The sequence below is a fragment of the Lynx canadensis genome, chromosome F1 (genome assembly GCF_007474595.2).
Source record: "Lynx canadensis isolate LIC74 chromosome F1, mLynCan4.pri.v2, whole genome shotgun sequence".
Lineage (NCBI taxonomy): Eukaryota > Metazoa > Chordata > Mammalia > Carnivora > Felidae > Lynx > Lynx canadensis.
Window position 1 is genome coordinate 42,498,095 of NC_044319.2, and position 19,234 is coordinate 42,517,328.

Genomic DNA, 19,234 nt, shown 5'->3' on the forward strand with positions numbered 1-19,234 from the left:
GGTGGAAGGGAGGGCCAAGGGATGACCCTTGGGACTGAGACCCCCTTCCCCCCACCAAGGAAAAGGTGCTAGCCTGTGACCACATAGTAAGTTAGCAACACACGGGGACCCAGACGGCTTAGCTCCCCGCCCTTGCACACCTAAGAGTAACACACTCCCGAGTTAAAGATGCAGGTCTGCCTCCCACCTCCACACACGGTCTTACCAGAAGAAGCAGTGGGTCACTCTCAAGTCCGAGACGGCTCGTTTCAGGAGGAATCGCACCAAGGGGCTGTCCAGGTAGCACTCATACTTCAGGGCCTGTGGAGGGGAACGGGAGTAGGACGATGTATTGACTGTCCTCAGTCTACACCTGCCACTATCCTGGGGACCCTGGGTCCCACAAGGACAGTGCAGACTGACGTGGGGCCTGGGGAAGGGATCATCAGAACTGGAGGGAAGGCCGGTCTGCCCACCTGCACGAGCTGCGGCAAGTAGTCGAGGAGTTCAGCATCCGACAGCGAGCCGATCCACTGGACGGCCATACGACGCACCTCCTGGTCCGGGAAGCTACAAAACAGAGCCCAGCACTCTGACGACCCAGTCGCGGGTGCTGCGACACAGGAGTGAGCAAGCACCCTCACACCTGGGCTTCAGAGACACAGGTAGAGAGAAGGCAAGGCCTCTCGGAATCTGCAATCCTCAGCACCTTGTCTGGAGAGCAACCCTTGAGAATGGCCCTGTCTCCTGGTCAGAGCCGGCATGGGGCCGCTGGGGAAACAGGAGGGTGGCCACCATCATTCCTGGTAGGACTTAAAGAAAACCGGACAAGGTCTTCAACCCCATTCCTGAAGATCGTCTCCTTAACTCCCCCTGTGCCAGAAATTCCCGTCATCAGAGAGCCCCTGTGTGGATTAAAGCATGATTGTGTCTTCTTGGTACCATCCTTTAATGCAAAACCGGCCAGACGAAGAATGGAGAATCACAGAGTTTCATATAAGCCAGTACCCCCTTGGCAGAATTTAGTTTAGCAGAGATTAGCAAAAACGTTGCCTCAAAAAGTCCTGAAGGCAAGACACATGGATCGGGTACATTTTAATTACTAAGAGCAGCACGAAAGAAGCCAAGAACACTGGGGACCATCTGGAAAAGGCAGCCCAGGGGTCTGATACTGGGAGGCACATGTCCCCAGAGGACCCTTCGGAGGGAAAGAGGGAGAGAGGACTTTAAAGTTGAACTAAGTGGTAAGGTTTGGGTTACACACGGGTGTGTGTGCGCCTATCAACAGCAAGTGTACAGGTTAAGGCTCAGGCATTTCCTTGTATGTAAATTTGGCCTCAAAAGAAAAAACAAATACTGAGTTCTAGTTAAATGATACAGATATGCTGGAGTATCTGGGAGGGAAGGAGGATGTCTGCAGCTTAGACTAAAATGTATTACAAAAGAAGATGGATTGATGGTTGGATACGCAATAAAACAAATATAGCAAAGAGTGAAAATGGTCAGAATCTAGGTGGCGGGTCCATGGATGTTCACTGCAAATTTTTCAGTTCTGTAGCATGCTTGAAAAATGTTCACAATAGAACGCTGCGGGGAAATGAGACAAAGAAAAAGCAAAAAAGGAGAAGTGAAAGAGCCCTGAATTTCTTAGCCCACTTTACCATTTTCCCCAGGGCTGGCTCAGGTTAGCAATGGGCAGGGCTAAGCCCCGGCTTCTGGAAGGACACATGGTCAGGAGAGGTGGGTGTTACAACTCACGTGGCATGCAGGAGCCCCAGGGCATCCTGGTGGTTCATGTGGGTCCACTGCTTCAGGAGAGCATAGATGTCGGGCAGGCAAGCCCACTCCCAGCTGGGGGCGCTGGCGAGCACCAGGGGGAGTGAGCTCACCTCCGAGTGGCAATAGTATCGCTTCTCCCACAGGCGCTTCTTGTCAGCATCAGTGAGCCTGCCGTGGGGGTGTTAGGGGAGGAGGTGAGAGAGAACACCTTCAGCCAGAGTGTAGGGTTACTTACTCTCCAAGAGAATGCTACACATTCTCCCATTCAGAGGTCCCCCCACCTTGCTGCACATTACAACCACCTGGGGAATTTTGTGAAGTTCCCATGCCTGGGCCACAGGGAACACCAGCTGAGTCAGAAGGCCTGGGGAAACCAGGCATCTGGGGAAACCAGGCGTCGGTATTTTCAAAAGATCCCTAGGGGTGCCTGGGTGGCTCAGTCGGTTAAGTGTCCAACTCTTGGTTTCGGCTCAGGTCACGATCTCACGGTTTCGGGAGTTCGAGCCCCGCATTGGGCTCTGTGCTGACAGCATGGAGCCTGCTTGGGATTCTCGCTCTCCCTCTCTCTCTGCCCCTGCCCTGCTCACGTTCTCTCTGTCTCTCTCGAAAATAAATAAATAAATAAATAAATAAATAACATTTCAAGAGATCCCTAGGGTGATTGCAATGCGTGAAGCAAAGATTGGGAACTGGGGCCAGGATCTTTGATCCTGACATTTCGGGACGTCTCTCAGTCAGACAGACAAAAAGGCCAAGGGCACCAAATTTGCTACCCCTCCTGTGGATGCCCTCAGAACATCACTCCCAAGTTGAGCCACCAGAGGGCAGTGGTCCCCACACGTCAGGGTCTGGATGGCTGTGAAGCCTCTGGGGCTTTCCTGGGGCCAGCTGGAGGTTTGATAGAACCCACAGCTAATTAAGCCTTGCCTGAGATCAGGTGTCTAATGGGAGAAAGGAGCTGAGGGGCTAATGAAGCAAGGGGTCAGCAGAGGAGTGGGGGTGGGGAGGGTCTCTAGTCAGCTACTCTGGCTCCCTGGGTGGGACATGAGATGAGCCCTGTCTCCTTGTCCCCAGACCCTCCCCCTACAGACATGCCTTAGGGCCATGCAGGAGCCAGAGAGCTACACGGGGAGAGCAGTCAGGGCGGGAGCCCCATCCTACCAGCAAATCCAGCTCTGGCTTCCTCACCCGACCCCCTCCAATCCTAGTGAGCAAAGCAGCCCCAGGGATGACATCAGCTTGGACTCACTCACCCCTGAGAGCTGCCAGCTTGCCCTGACACCCGATCCTTTTTGGAAAGTGGCAGGGCCAGAGAAATGCAAAGGCTGTGGGTGTGGAAGGGGCAGGAGGAGGCAGGGTGGTGAGGGCAGGAGCCAGCTGCCCCCATGGATACAACAGGTAGTAGACAGCATATCTGGGGCGTGGGGCAAAGCTCTGGTCCTCTGGGCCAGAGGACTGAGTCTGAGCCAGGCCCCCACGGTGGGGATGGGCATTCCTAGATCTAATTTCCTGACCCTGGCCTCTCCATTCTGCTTAGTGTCAGCTCATGAAAAAAAGCCTGGAGATTGCCCTCAGCAGAGCCCTCCCTCTCCTGCTTCCTGCCCAGGGGCAATGCCCACTCCATTCCACCTCCGCTCCCAAGGCAGGAACCTGAGCTGGCAGGTGAGAGGTCGGATAGAACAGAGCCTGAGCCACACATGGGGAAGACCCCAGGACCCACCAGTACAAGGACTCCTTCTGCATGATGTTCTTAAGCACACGCTGGTCTTCCTCCCGGAGGCTGCCAAACTCATAGCGGGGGCTGAACTTGTCTCCAGGGGGGCTGGTGAACTTGATGTCGAAGGCTGAGGTGGGGAAGTCAATCTGGAAGATGGCATCAGAGAAGCGAGGAGAGAGGACAGGCAGGTGAGTGAGGAATGCCACCTCCCGGGTCTCCAGCTTCTCTGTCGCACACGGGGGGTCCTGCCCTTCTCCCCCACCTCCCCTTCCCTGCAGGTTCTTTGTCTATAAAATAATGCTGATGGACTTGGCGGTCCTTAAAGTCCCTTCCGGCAAAAAAGTGAGAAAACAGAGAGAGGGAGAAAAATGGGAAACTGAGAAAGAGGTTGGGCTGAGATGTATCCGGGGTTGGGGGGGGGGGGGGGACTGGCTCCAGACCAGAACTTTGAACAGAACTGTCACCAGGTTGAGCCAGCGGGAGCCTCCAAGCCAACGCTAGGGAGCCTTCAGGAGCCCTGGAACCACACTGCTGCCTGATGGGAGGTGGGACCACACGCCCGGTGAGGGCCCTACCAACTCTAAACCCTGTGATCCTGAGTCCCCTTGCTCCATGCTACCCGGTGCCCATCCTCTGAAACTGGGTATCAGAGCTGAGTGAGCCGGTTCTCAAAAAGAGTTCTACGTTCCCTCCTTCGACAGATGTTTATTGACCCCTGATATGTGCCAAGCATTTTTCTAGGTCCTGGGCATTGAGTACAGTTAGTTAAGATAGACAAAGATGCCTGCCTCTGGAGCTTCCACTCTCTCTCATTCTATTTCATTCTATATCCACTTTGATGTTCCATATTCCGTACCAAAGCATCTCGTGATCATAAAAGGGAGCCAGAAGCCGGTAAATAGGCTTTGGGCTTAACCACCCCCTCCTCCTCTCCACAGAGAATGGGTCTACCCCGTAGAGCACTGAGGGACTCCCGGAGGGCTTCCCCTCAGGCTCCAAGGGGGAACAGCTCAGATTTAACAGACTCAGCAACATGAGGGTTCAACACTGAGCTCTGGCTGGGGGTGGGTGCTCAGGCTCCTGCCTTCAGGCTCCTTGAAGTCCAAGTTGACCTCCAGGAGACGGCACACAGATTCCACAGAACTCTCCCACTCCGGGACTGCCGGTCCAACCACATTCACCCAGCTGCTTTGATCGCATCGCCATCCTGTGCCCAATGGCCCAGCTCTTTCTCTTACCATTCTAGCCCAAACCTGAAGGTAGAAAGTATGGAGCTGACTCTTGAGCAGTCCTGAGCAGTGGGTAGGACGGAGGGCCCCGGGGCTGGAGTCTCACCTGCAGGATGACGCTATCTGGCTGGTGGAAATTAGGCGCGCTCCAACGGGCACTGGGGTTTTCCTGTGTTGCTGGCCATAAGCCCAGAAGCTTCCGACCACAGGTCAGGACTCTAAGGAGGATGCAGTGGGGGATAAGCCAACAAATGCAATGGCAAAGGAGGTGGTTTTCCTCCTGCTTCCCCATCCAAAAATCTGCCTTTGAAGCTATCACCCAACTCCTTTCTGTCGTTCTCCCCTTAAGACCATAGGCTTTTCCTTCTTCTAGGTCCTAAAAAAGCACACCCCTTCCAGGAAGCCTCTGGATGACCTGGTAGTTGGGATGCCCCATGAAGCAGAGAGCTCGACTAGATGACCTCTGAGGCCCCTCCAATGACATCACCAGATAACACATTACTGGAGCACTACATTTCCATGCCCCCCCCGCACAACCCTCCTGTGCCGCCAAGTCCTGCCCAGAAAGCTCTTGGTTACATGAACTGTCCTGGTCTCTAGTCCCGTGCCTTGGTCCCCTCCACCAGGGCCACGGCCCTTTGGGCTCTGTTGGTGAGCCCCAAGTGGCCAACCCTCCCAAGGGGCATTGGTCAGTGCGGCCCCTCTCTCTATCCCCCTCCTTCCTTTCCAAGGCCAAAAACGCCGCTGCCCTGAAAACCACGTACTGCCTGAAATTGAAGAGCGGGGTAGTGACCCAGCCCAGGGCTTCGGGCACACGCCGCTGCTTATTGGCCTCAGAGGAGCTCCCAGGCAGGGGGATGGGCAGAGCATAGAGCGTGGCACACAGCAGGGTCTCCCGAGGCAGCCGGTTCACCTGCACAGGGAAGCAGATCCTAGGGAGAACAGGAAACCAAATCAGGAGGTGCCATCCTGGGGCTTCAAAGGACAGGTGGCCCAGGAAGTCAAGTGGAGGCCGAGAACTTGACCTGTCTCTTGGGATATCAGATGTGCTCCCTGGGGAAGCCTTCTTGCAGAACCAGGACAGGTTCTGAACCAGAGGCAAAACCCCCACGGGGTGCTCCCAGAAGCACAGTATGCTGCTTTTTGCAGCCTCTCAGTACAGCGAGGCTGACATCCTGATTCTGAGGCTCCCCATGGTGACCAGACAGAACTTGGGTAGCCAGAGCCACCTCAGAGTTCAGGTGATTGCAGGTTCCATACTATGAGCCATACTCCTTCCCTTGTTTTAGGATTTCTGCAGAGGGTCACCAAGAAGCTGCTCCTTTTGAGAATCCTTCTGCACTGAACAATCCTCATCCCTCCCCCACTCCCCAGGCTGAAAGCAACCAGGAAGAAGCAGCCGTGTGTTCTTTGCCCTCAGGTCACCCTCCTCCAGACAGTCCTCCCACCTGTCTGTCCTCTCCTGTCTCCTCTTCTCCCAACCCCCAGGGCACCAGATGGTTTGTTCTCACCCCAAAACATTTTCAAAGCCAAAGGGATAAAGAGAAGAGGCTTCCCAAAGTCCCCGGGGCAGAGGAAGCAAAGTGGCCAGAGATAAGAACTAAGCCACATAAGCCTTGCCACTACCCAAGTCCAAAAGTGCTCTCCGGGGGTGGCCCCGGTCCCGGAATCATGCCCAGCCACTCCCTCCAACTTCAGGATAAGGAGCCAGGGTGGAGTGAGATAGAGAGAGGAGGGAAGCTGTAGAAAGCGAGGGAGGACCCACGTTACCTTTTGGGGAAGCTGTCCCTGGGCCAAAGTCCACACTGTCACGCCCTCCCCGCCAGCCAGAGGGCACAGAGGCAGGCCGGCCAACCCAGGGTCGCAGTTTCCTGATCAAGCAGCCTCCCTCCACTGCTACCCCTCACTCCTGCAGGAAAATCTCCACCTAAGTGAGGCACTCCCTCCCACCCACCAGAGACTGGCAGAGCCCTGCTCTGCCCCAGCTGCCTGTACTCGGGGGCCCGCAGCTATAATTAGGGCCCCATCAGCAGCCACGCCAGGCCGGGCTTGGGGGGGGGGGGGGAGGCCAGGCAGAGTGCGACTGCTGGGCCTATTTTGAGAGTTAGCTGATCCCTGTGCTGCTGCTACAAGAGTCAGCTGATCCCACAGCAAAGTGGAGACGGGGCTGGCCCCGACCCCTCTCTCGTCAGCCCCAGAAGAGGCTTCCAGCTTTGCCTCTGGAGGCAAAGGGGAGTGAAGACACCAAAGCCCCGAGCCCTAGAACCAGCCAGAGTCCCCTTCTCCTCAGTGCTGGAGTCTGCCTGGCATTCCCAGACCTCTCCCACGACTGTCATCTGGGGCGGGTCAGGAAACCAGTACAGACTGCAGCCTGAACCTCCTCCCTGCCGGAGAAAGCCCTCTCCCTCCCTCTGCAGCCCTTCCTCAACATCACATCACAAGGGCTGCCTCCTCCAGGAAGGGCTCCTGGGATGTGCGGGTTCCAGTCCTGGATTTGCCACTTGCAACCTTGGAACGCCTCACATCTCTGCACCTGTTTCCTCATCAGTGGAGAGGAGAACACAGTTTCCCTTGTGTGATGGCTGTCTACGTTGTGTGCTTTTTGCTATGTGACCTAAGGCTTCTGCCCTGGAACTGGGCCATGCAGACAGGATTTGCATGCACAGATACCTCTGTTTATCAGTCACTGTGTAAGTCACTTGCAACAGGGAAACCAGAACTGAGAAGGTTTCCTCAGCTACAAAGATGACAACAGAGAAGAAGAGAGCTTTTATCACGTGCTAGGTACGGTGCCACACGCTTGCAATGTCCCAAAGGGTCTCAAACAGCCCTGTAAGGTAAGCTCTATTATGCCCAAGTTTCCACCTACAGTAAGAAAGGGTGAGTGCGCCCACGCCTGTGCTTTGAACCCTACGCTATAGCATCTTCTCCCAAATGCCTTGATCTTGACCAGGAAAGCGCTAAGAGTCTCCATGGGGCACGTAGGTGAGGAGTGCTGAGAGGAAAAGGCTATAGGCAGCGACCAGCCCTTTGGGATTTGAGGCTGAATCCAAGACAGGGAGCGAAAGGAGGCCCACCGAGTAGGCAGGCTGAGGTCGGAGAGGCAGGCTGAGGTCAGAGAGGCCAGGATGCCTCCACTCCTGGGTCTAACGGCAATTTTGTGGGGTCTGCCCAGACTGGAGCACCGTATAGCATAATTCTCTGGGCAGTGGTAGTAATTGAGGCCAGAGGGAGGGAAGCGGAAAAGTCCAAAGCCTTTTAAGGCAGCCATCCCCTGCCTCCAAGGAGTCTCTCCTGCCCTGGCAGGTGTTTGATTAAAGCTTTATTTACACTTTTTTTGCTCTCTAAATTCCACATGTGTGAAGACAGAAGAAGGGGTCTGCCCCCCCAAGCTGTTCACCTGTACAATAACCTTCCTCTCCCGGGGTTTGCACAGGCTCTCTATCGACCTATTTTGGCAACCTTGGCCTCCCCAAGGACCCCATTCAGTCTCTGATCTGCACTCCAAATACTGAAGTTCCAGTTCTGCTCTGCAAATAAGGACTGACACACAGTCAGTCTGGGGAAGTGACGCTGGCGGAGGGGAGGGGGGCAGCAAACAAGGGGCTTTCTGACAGTGGTTGGGGGGGGGGTGCGCAGCACAGAAAAGGCAGGGGGCAGCCAAACACCTGCAGAGTACCATTCAAGGCCACTCATCTCCATTTCCTTCTTGCTTTGCTTGGCTGACGCCTGACATCCCAATAGCAAATTATTGTTAATAAATGCTGATTAATACTATCTTGTGCTTGTGGTTTCATAGTTATATATATAACCTATCTCATTTCAATGCCACAACTGCCCCTGAATTAGACACATGTCCCCACTTTACAGTTTGAGGCACAGAGAGGCAAAAGGGAACATAGGTCTACAGACAGATCTAGAAATAGAGCTTTATTCCTGTGGCTCCCAGGCCATTATTCTTTCTTCTGGACAACCTTTCCTTTCCTATCTCAGAGGAAGAAAGCACAGGCCTCGCTCCACATTCTATGAAAACTCTGGGAAGAAGGAAGAGGATGAGAATCCCTCAGACTAGTTAAACATTTTAAGGGAGACAAGGTCAAGACAACCAATTATTATTAAAGCTACTAAACTTGTATATGATCCTTTATGGTGTACAGAGAGAGTCCTTGTGGATATTTCTCATTGGAGTCTCATAACAACTTGAGAGGTAGAAATGATAGGTGTCCCCATTTAAAGGTTAAGGAAGTAAGGGCGCCCCGGGTGGCTCAGTCGGTTAAGTGTGGGACTTCACTCATCCGCTCAGGTCATGATCCCAGTTGGTGAGTTTGAGCCCCACACGTGGGCTTGCTTGGGATCCTCTGTCCCCCTCTCTCTCTGCCCCTCTCCCACTCGTGCTCTCCCTCTCTCAAAAATAAACATTAAAAAATAATAAAGGTTTGGGAAGTGGAGAGGCTGCCGGACTTGTTTGGGTAGGGTTAGTGATGGAGCCTAGTCTAATGCAGGGGGTAGGGGCGGGGCGAGGTGGAGACATGCAGGAGGCTGTGTGGGTCTGCAGGGGCCCTGGCCCTGGGGTCTGGTGGGGGGGGGGGTGCTTACTGCTGGTCCCAGATGATGAGGTGGAAGAGGTACTTGGAGAAGTGAGCCCTTCGCGTGTGCAGGGGGCTGCACAGTTCCCTCCCGCCATGGCTGAGGGAGCAGGAGAGGTAGAAATCTTCATAGCTGCAACAGAAAGAGAGCAAGGACACTCAGCTCCCAAACCCCATCTAAGTCACCCGACCTCTGCCAAGCTCCATTTCTCCTGCTAAAACTCCTCCCTGGCCCCTGGGGTCACGGGACAGGACAGCCAAATTGGATTTGCGAAAGCGTGCTCCAGGGGAAGCAACTCGATCTGGGTCCCTCCGCCCAGCTTCAGGCTCCACGCTGGGCCCTCGGTTTTCCTCCCTTCTTTATGGGGACTAGCCGCGCAGCCTCCTCCTTACAGTCGGATGCAGCCCATGGGGTGTCTGCGTACAGAGGCGCATGCGCAGGTGACCAGGGTGGGGGATGAAATCGACATATGCCGAAGTGAATGCCAACACATGGGGGTCCCTGTGGCTCGTGACAGGTGCCTGACAGAAGAGGTCAGAGAAGGCCCTGGTTTCCCAGGCTGCCTCCTTTGTTCTCCGCCAATCGCCCAGAGGAATACATTAAGTGAGGAACAAAGAGAGAGGGGGAAGGGAGAGGGAGGGGGGTCCGGAAAGGGTGGGGGTGGAGCCAAATGCCTTTTCCCCTAGGCCCTGGATGCAGGGGACCAGGCAGAGGAGCTGAGGATTACCACAGGAACGTCCCCCTCCACCCACCCCTGCAGGCCTAGGGAACTCCCCACAAAGGGTCATCTCCCACCTCCCCACCCCCTCCCATTGTGCATCTGCAAGGGAGTGCAGTCATTGGCCTTGGGGCATGCACTCTATCTGGGAAGCGGCCATCTGTCGCAGTGTCTCCATCAGCTGGCCTTGGATAAATGGGGGGCAGGGATGCCGATGCAACCAGCACCAACCAGCAAAGAGAGGGCACAGCAGGATCGGGTCCATCTCAACCCATCTTGCTGCAGCCTCTTCTCCATACCCCCACTGGGGGACCTCTGTCTCTTCCTGAGGATGTCCCAACCCACACCCCGCTCAGCCCAGGTGCACCACATGCCTCAGACCATCAACTCAGGATGTGTGCAGACGGGAGAAGCCACCTGCACGTCAAACTCAGCCCGCTGGGCTCACCTGGTGGCCCAGGTGATGGGGATGCGGTGGGTGGCATAGACGGTGAAGGCCAGGGGCCCGGTGAAGTGGCAGGCCTCCTGGACCAGATCGTGCTTGCGGCTCCCGGGCACGGCTGTCTGGAAGTCGGCATTGAAAGTGCTGCAGTATAGCTCCACCAGATCCAAGATGGCAGCTGTTAGAGCTTCCACGACCTTCTCTGTGAAAGGAAGGGGTCAGAAGGAAAGGTCACGAGGCCTCAACAAGCCCCATCTTGTTGCCATGGCACTGGCTACGATGGTATATACCCCAGGACAGTGGCCCCCAAATGCCAGTCGGTTTCTAACAGCCCTGACAAGGCTCACCCATCCGTGGTGAAATGAGAGGAAAAAAGCAGGAGCTTCTCATAAAATGATGCTCAATTTCAAACCTTCTCCTTATTTTTACGTATTGCTACTTATTTTGTGTTAAATGTCCTTTCTTTTGGGAAATAGCAGGAATGATTATTGACAACAATTTTAAAAGTCATTGCCTGGCAAAATAAAAGCTGACGGCTTCTACGTTGGTCCCCAAAACAGTGCTTTGTGGGACACGTTATTAGTTCATGAAATCCAAAAGACTGGGAATCATCGACCAAGAATCCCGGAGACACGGACTTGAAAGACTCCAGGTAAAAAATTCCTTATTACCCCCCCTGCCCCCCTCCATTCTGAGTTCCAAAGGCAGGGGTTATGGAGAATAATGGCAACCAACCCAAGTGAGAGTTCTCTCATCGGGAGCCCAGGGCTAACTTTGCCTCATCCTATCCTCACCACCATCTCCCAGGGACACCACAGGAATAACTAGTAAAAATAACGAGGAAACATTTTGTGGAAAGAAATGTGCTCTCCAGCTGGAACACACACACACACACACACACACACACACACACACACACACACACAAGCAGATCCGGACTCATAAATCAAGGGGACCAAGGGAGAAAAAGGAATCTGGGCAGAGGCTTGTTTTCAGCCGCCCCTACTGAATGAAGACAGAGAACAGTTCCCTTACCTCGGTTTTCCCTCACAGCCAAGACACTGGGATCCTATTGGGGAAGAGGAGAGGGAGGGGAGCTTCAGGGCCGTGGCCTTTTCCGGCACAGCTGGAAGAAGGGCTTTTCAACAGCTGTGCTCATCTGGACCGGACTAGACTGTAATTGGAGGAGCAGAGACTCCCCGGGGGAGACAGCGTCATGGTTTGTACCAGAGCCATGCGATGGACAGAGTGAGCCAGGCCAAGGATAAAATCCACCCAAACGAGACACTCCAACCCGCAGGCTGCTACACTCCAGTTCACAGTGCCCGTCTGCGAGGCGCAGGGCCCCCAGTGGGGAGTCGTGGAGCCAGGAGGGGAAGGTTTGCGTTTTGCATCCCGGCAGGTATGCAAAGTGCCAGGCAACGCCTGGGTGATTATGAATAAAGCCTTTGGGCTGAGCTCCTGGCAGTTAATCCCCGGGGGGGGGGGGGGGGGGCAGACCCTAGCCCACCCTCACCTTCAGGAAGAAGGGATACGAGAACTCATGTGGTTCAACTACAAACGTGAAAGATGGAGGTGGAGAGAAGACCTTTTTAGTAAGTGGGCACCTAGTCACCTCGTTACTTGTGAATACTGCTCTCCTCGTTCCCCACACTCTGGGTCCCCGTTACCTTCTGAATTTTAGGCTGCATGCGGGAGGGGCAGGGGGGCAGCTGGTTGAGGGCGTTGGTGATCTCAGGGGTCTCTACGGCGGCTAGGGCGTTGCAGATGGCCTTGACGGACTGGACCACCCTGTCGGCCTTCAGTGGGAAGTCCCCCTGTGGGAGGCGGCCCAGTGAGGCTGGCAGGCGAGCACCCCAGCACCCACCCTGTTGAGGGGAATGGGTTGGGAGGAGCGGGGGTTCACGACCCTCAGGAGTAACTAGTGGACTCCCATGCTTTATTTTCAAACATCCGGAGTTAGCGAACTGTCAATCCTGTTGAATTAAGTGAGCCACGCCCACACTCCCGGCTTCTTCCAGCCACCCTCCCTGAAGGTCCTCTTATTCCCAGATCCCCTCTGGCAGCTACTATATAAACACGAAACACAAACACATCCCCCAGAGACATGCAGTTTTAATAAAACCAATCCATAGGAAACAGCAAGGAAGCCAGGGACCATATTCAGGCCCCTTTGCCTATGCAGCCTTATGTCTCACGCTGTCACCTAGAACTTCCGGCGGGGATCTCATCTCAGCGCCACAGACAGGCCACGCCCCTGTGCTCCTCTCTGCACCTGGGCTCCCGCAGTCTCCTCACTGGGAATCCCCTCACCTGTCCTGCCCTGATTACCTGCATAAGTTCAAGTCACGGACCAGCGAAAATCAGCCTCCTTCCCAGAGTCCTCCTTGGTCGGTCCTCCTATCACTCTCCAAGAGCCCTTGATGAATTCATTACCATCCTGTTTTGTCTACCAATAGCTTTACAGTTTTTTAAAAGGCTTATTTATTTTTGAGAGAGAGAGAGAGAGAGAGAGAGAGAGCGCGCGCGCCCTAGCGTGCAAGAAGGGGAGGGGCAGAGAGAGGTGGAGACAGAGGATCCAAGCAGGCTCTGAGCTAATAGCAGTGAGCCCGACTTGGAGGTTGAACTCATGAACCGTGAGATTATGACCTGAGCCGAAGTCGGACACTCAACTAAGTGAGCCACCCAGGTGCCCCGACAAATAGTTTTATATTACTATTTCCTTTTTTTTTTTAAATTTTTTTAAATGGTTATTTATTTTTGAGAGAGAGAGAGAGAGAGGGAGAGAGACAGCGAGTGAGTGGGGAGGGGAAGAGAGAGAGAGACACACACACACACACACAGAACCCACAGCTCAGAGGACAGGACTCCAATTCACGCACCGCGAGATCGTGACCTGAGCTGAAGTCGGACACTTAACCCACTGAACCACCCAGGCGCCCCACTATTCCATTTTTCTAGCAGGAACACAAATTCCCTGAAGGCTAAGATGATCCTTAGGCTTCTCTACCCATAGTGGCCACTAAGGTAGGACCAGACTGGTGCACAAGAGGTGTTCAGAGACCTTCGCCCTCATCACAGTAAATGTTCGAGCAGAGGTTGATAGAGAAGGGATTCTGGTGGTGGGTAGAGGACGGAGCCTGATGCAATGCTCAACTCCCCCAAAACGAAGAGTCCGATGTCCACTATTAACTGGATCAATGAGACAGGGATTGGTTGTGAAGATCGTTGTCTGTTTTCTGTTTTGTTTTTTAATTTTTTTAACGTTTATTTATTACTGAGAGACAGAGAGACACAGAGCGTGAGCAGGGGAGGGGTAGAGAGAGGGGGAGACGTAGAATCTGAAGCAGGCTCCAGGCTCTGAGCTGTCAGCACAGAGGCCGACGCAGGGCTCGAACTCACCAACTGCGAGATTGTGACCTGAGCTGAAGTCGGTTGCTCAACCGACTGAGCCAGCCAGGCACCCCTGTTTTGTTTTGTTTTTAAGCTCCATGACATTTGGGGCAAATGTTTGTTCTCACAATGTTAAGGGTTAAAACTCCATGAGAATCCAAGTAAGGAGAATCCTGGCCCTACCCTACCTTTGAGACCCTTCACCTCCTGATAGTTTTCTACCTGTGACACCAGCACATCAGACTGTCTCAAATCTGAGGTTCCTGAGCATTGCTCACAGGAAGTACACTCCGGTGCACATTCAAGTACAGCAGCTGACAACTCTATGCCCCTTAGCTCTGGAGACGCTACTCCAGAGACAGGGATCAGGGCACGGTTCTTGACCTATTTCTACAGGGGAGCAGAACCCCTGTGAACACACTTGCCAGCTGCCCAACAGCCAGCGGTCTTGGTTTGCCCAGGGGCTAGGGGAATGGCAAGAAGTGCCCTGCTGACAGATTTTCAGTGTCTGCTCCAGATCCCATTAGGGCTGGCGGAACCCAGGAGGACTTTGGGAAAGGAGGGGAGGAGCTTTGGGCAGCTGGGCCAGCCCTGGGATTTATACTCACATCAGCCAGCAGGAAAGCATCAACTTCGTTGTGGTATGTGTCGAACAGAAGACTCAGGGCCTGCCTGGGGAGTTGGGGACAGGGAAAAGTCACAGGAGAGGTCAGGACAGACCCGGTGTACTGGAAGACCTCTTCTCTCCCTCCCTTCCCACAACTCAGGCTTCAGACTCTAGTTTAAAGGGGTTCCCACTCTTTTCCATAAGTCTCATGAAGACTGAAGGATGGTGAGTCTTTTCTGCTTCGCCACCCCTCACCTGGAGAGTGATGGCAAAGTACTAGAGGGACAAGATGTAACACACCCTAGAGTGGGGACCTTCTCCTACGATACTCTTGGGTCTCATCCCTGACACCTGTAAGAACCCCTGGTAGAAAGGTAAGCAAGGTTATCTGTTGGGGTCCCCTCACAGTTCCTGCTTAGCCCACATCCAAGATGGCACCCACTCTCACCTGCTGATGGTCTGTTTGACTGGCCTCTCTTGCAGATGGACGAGGTAGTTCAAGGTGGAGGGGCTCTGGTCATCATTCACCTATGTAAGAAGTGGCCTATTCAGTCTACGGCCATACCACCCTGAACGTGCCCGACCTCGTCTGATCTCGGAAGCTAAGCAGGGTCGGGCCTGGTTAGTACTTGGATGGGAGAAGTGGCCTATTCAGAGAGGAGTGGTACCCTAACCTCCACCCAGAGCTCCTCCCCTACTCCCACTGACTGTGTTCTGCATCACCTCCTGCCCCCTCTACCTCCCCATCCCCGGGGAAGCTGTCTGCTATGCCCCCACACGAACCGTCCGGGCCAGGTCACTGCGTACAGCTTTCTGCTCCATCAGCTGTAGTCGAATGTCGATGTCAAACTTGCGGCAGTACTGAATGTACTCATGGCTGCCCAGGGCATGCTTGCTGGTGGGACAGGGGAACAAGACCATTAGCACCCTGGGGATGCAGTGGGAAGGGAGATGCACACCTTGGCCTTGGGAAGACAGAAATAAGAGGGTGTAGGCAGTGAAGGGTACTTGGGCTCCTGGAAACTGTCAGAGCAGAGCTCAGAGGTCTGTCTAAAAAAAAAGCCACCTAATACACTTAACCTTGGTCTGCACAAACTTTGATTTTCTTAGGCATTTATTACCTGGATCATCATCACCGATCACTCCAGGGGCGGGACCTTCTGGAAGGAGTGGGGAACAGAGACTTCTCGGAGGGAGGGGGCAGTGATTAAGTCCCATTCTCTTGGCTTTGGTATATAGGACACTTTGAATGTCACCTGTGCTTAGGTGTGGAGCTCACTGATTGACACTCTCCCCACACTGTGATCCTAAGGCTCCCACCCCCTGCCATCAGTGACTGGGGTGCTAAGGCCAACCAAACAAACCTACCAAGATTCCAGGTCTGTTATTCCTACACCCTAAGAAGTCTGCTTCTCCCCTTCCTCCATGGGTCCTGCTTGACTGTGAATAACAACACAAATCTCTATAGACTTCCTGATAAACACCCACCTGCAGGCCATTCACTGCTCAAGCAACAACAAGTGAGACCCTGTCTACCCAAGTTTCAGAGAAGGCCTAGGAGTCCTTCTGTGACCCAGCCTTTTCCTCCCTCCCAAATCACACAGTAGTCAGAAAGGAAACCCAAGAGAAGGGGCAGAATGAGTGTCCTGCAGGCCAGCCCTGCAGGCCTGGGCCGGGTCCCAGCAGCTGGGTAACAGAAGCCGGAAAGGGACTTCCTTCCTCAGCAGAGCTGGGAATCTAGGCCAGAAATGGAGGGGAGAGGAGAGGAGCAAAGGGGAGGAGTATGTGCAGAAGCCTAAGTGGTGCCAGCCTGAGAGACCAGTCTGGGTCCAGCTAGGACTTAAGGGGTTCTCCACATCCTGAGGGGCCAAGCCCCGGATCCAGGCCCCAACCTGCCAAGGCTGAGCCGTGGCTAAACCCTGGGGGTGGAGAGGCTGGGCAGGGGGCAGGTCTGGAGGGAGTGCCCTTGGAGGAAGGAAGAGTGTGGTTGGGGATGGGGGAGGTGGCAGGAAACCCAGCCCTCCCCTGGGACTGTCTCAAGGTTCTTATCTGAGAACAGCCTGCATCCTGGACCCACCACGCCCCCTTTACATCAGGCCCCGCTCGGCAAGGGTAGGAAACCACAGGGCTTCCTTGGGAGCTAGCCACTTTCTGGAACCCCCAAAGTGTCTTCACCCCCACCCAAGGCAGCGTCTTGTGCTCAGGGTCTTCTAGGCTTTTCTGTTGGGTGAGGAAGAAAGAGCCTTAGTGGAAAAGGGCGGGGGGGGGGGGGCTTCTCAAACAAGAGTCAAGGACACTGGGCTCCTCTGGGGACTTGACTGACCTTCTCTGTGGAAGGCCTTCCTCTGGATGCATTCAAGTTAAGAGTGGGAGGGGCGTGACCCCAGGACCACCCATCCACCCACCCATCACACTGAACACTCCAGCTAGGTCCTGACAGGAAGTCAGAACCTCACAGCTTATCTACCACCTTCAGCCCCGAGGGCTCAAGGACTAGGTGAACTGCAAGGGAAATAACAGTATTCAGCTGATCTGAATCCTCACGCTTTCCCGTCTTTGGGCTGGTCCTTCCCTGCTCCTTGGGTCATTCTCACACTCAGTCCTTATCACATTTAAGGGAAGAAATTGAGGATCAGGGTCTTACAACTAGTAGGTGGCAAGCTAGAACCCAAACCAGCCACATCGGTGTGATCCATGATGTCCCTTCTCCCTTACAACAGTGCCTGGGGTGCTCTCTGCCAGGAGACCCTGAGTCTGGGACCCCTTCTTATTCTTCTAGGGAAAGCAAGGGCCCATGGAACACACTTGAACAGTGTTCCTGGAGTTGCGCCATGCAGGGCCCTGCCCCTGCTTTCCCTCAGCGTTCCAGAAAGGCCCCCCAATATTCTCAAGGTGGGAGAAACCAGCCAAGGACTGCTCTAGTCATTGGTCAAGCACCGTTGCACTAGACCTGGATGTAGGAGAGAGAGAGAGAGCGTGCAAGTTGGTGGCACTAAGAGCTGACATCCGGGTCCCTCCCTTCCCACTGCTGACGCTTGCTTTCTCCAAGCGGTCAGGGGTACTGGCCAGGGGGCTTTCTCCAAGCGGTCAGGGGTACTGGCCAGTGGGCACCCCCAGAAGCTTGGGGAGGAAAGCAGATCTCTGTTTTCCTCATCTGCTGCCTTCCGGCCGATGTTACAGCACCATCTGAAGGGTGCACACCCTCTCCTCCCGCCCGGGGCACCCAGAGCCCCGGGGCAGCGGAAGGGGATGGCTGCAGCTGGTCCACATCAGACTTTCCAGGGAGGCCGCCTGCTGCAGGGGGCACTGGATGGAGAGGAGCTGGAGGCGAGCCTCTGGTGAGGAGGATAACCAGCTGCACATGCCAAGGGGGAAAGGCTCGTTGGCAGGGGCAGGGCGAGGAGGAAGCAACTGTAATTTCTCCCCCAGGTTCCACAAGGGCACTTCTGCCCAGTCCTCCATCTACCACAAAGAGACCGCACAACCTAAGAGGAGCAGCCCCCCGCACGCCTCTCTCCACACGCAGACGTCTGCAAGCAGATATGACCTAGTCTTTGCCTGCTTCCAGCTCCAAGCTCTTTCCGCAGCAGACTTGGCTCAGAAGCAGGCCAGCCCTGCTGGAAGACAGAGCGCTGGGGAAAGTGCGACGTGGCTGCGAGTGTGCCCAGAAAGCGGCAGCGGGATCAGGGAGGAGCTGCCGGCCTGGGGCCGTGAGCCCAGCACCACCCCAAGGAAGCCCCCTCAAAACCCTACCGCCCAGAAGGCAGGTGCCATTTCCTACCCACGCTCCCTGCCCCCTCCCCCCCAGATTCACTCACTTCTGCAGGAACTCCTCCAGCCCACAGGGCTTCAGCACAAAGTCCCCCACGTCCACATCTCTCAGTTCGTCATGGGTGTAGCACAGGGTCTGGTGGATGAGCAAGTCTACCGTGGAAGAACCTGGAAGGGGTAGGGCAGGGGAGCCATGATGGGGGGCGGGGTGCCGGGGCAGGCGGGGCTCAGGGTCCCCGTCCTGACCTCCCCGCCGCCCCCCACCACGTTCCTGGCTAAGCATTCTCTAGCACCACTGCTATCACGATGAAGCAGGCAAACACATAATTCGGGCTTGGACAAAGTGACTGTGGGCCCAAAAAGCTCGCCCCTGAGCCAGTCCCCCAGAGGAGCCCCCCCACTGCCCCTCACTGGAGCCACAGGTGGGGTGGGAGTTGAGGTCCAAGGATCCTACGGTCCAAACCACAGTCATCCCTGCCCCACCTCAAGGGATGCTCATACCCCCTCCCCCGCTTACAGTTGCAGGTAAAAGTGAGTGGCTCCCGTAGGCTGTCACACAACACGGTCACCTTCAGGTTGACTTCATCCCCAAGGTGCTCGGGGCTGGGGGTGACAGCACTCCAGACATATCCGGTGAGGGAGTAGTCTTGGATGTCAGAGCCAGATCGAAGGCTGTGCAGGAAGAGAGGGAGAAGGACCCTCGCTGTGCCTTCAGAAGAGAGCAGTCGAGAAGAGGCCTGCTGGGACCCTCCCACCCTGAGGCCAAGGGCCCTTCCGTCCCTCCAGGTCTGCAGGCCAGGCTGGGGGCACTGGGGAAGCAGCTCTGGGAAACCATGTTCTTGACACATTTACTACGGTTACGTAACGTTTCCCAAGCCCAGCTGAGCGTAGGGACAGTTCTATAGTGACAAAGTTTTCCATGCTAAATTCAAGGGAAAAATTCTCCTCGCTCCATTTCCTTTCTCTGTTAGCTCCAGGTAATATTCTTATCTCCATCTGGGGTGCATTTGCT

At 54.9% G+C, this 19,234-nt stretch overlaps 1 protein-coding gene across 3 annotated transcripts in view; it reads right to left on the reverse strand.

Annotated features, from left to right (window-relative positions):
* PIK3C2B (phosphatidylinositol-4-phosphate 3-kinase catalytic subunit type 2 beta) overlaps positions 1-19,234 on the reverse strand; it is a 66,272-nt gene that overhangs the window by 19,136 nt on the left and 27,902 nt on the right. For 2 of the 3 annotated variants that reach the window (XM_030301744.1, XM_030301745.1), the window contains exons 4-18: positions 18,740-18,894; positions 18,270-18,390; positions 15,235-15,346; positions 14,900-14,979; positions 14,453-14,516; positions 12,122-12,268; positions 11,487-11,520; positions 10,458-10,653; positions 9,301-9,423; positions 5,469-5,636; positions 4,811-4,922; positions 3,479-3,621; positions 1,738-1,926; positions 456-549; positions 206-300 (exon numbers count right to left, since the gene is read on the reverse strand). In XM_030301744.1, the coding sequence (XP_030157604.1) occupies positions 206-300; positions 456-549; positions 1,738-1,926; positions 3,479-3,621; positions 4,811-4,922; positions 5,469-5,636; positions 9,301-9,423; positions 10,458-10,653; positions 11,487-11,520; positions 12,122-12,268; positions 14,453-14,516; positions 14,900-14,979; positions 15,235-15,346; positions 18,270-18,390; positions 18,740-18,894 (1,833 nt within the window). Of the gene's footprint in view, positions 1-205; positions 301-455; positions 550-1,737; positions 1,927-3,478; positions 3,622-4,810; positions 4,923-5,468; positions 5,637-9,300; positions 9,424-10,457; positions 10,654-11,486; positions 11,521-12,121; positions 12,269-14,452; positions 14,517-14,899; positions 14,980-15,234; positions 15,347-18,269; positions 18,391-18,739; positions 18,932-19,234 lie in introns of all 3 variants that reach the window. The other variant, XM_030301746.1, reaches the window with a different exon arrangement.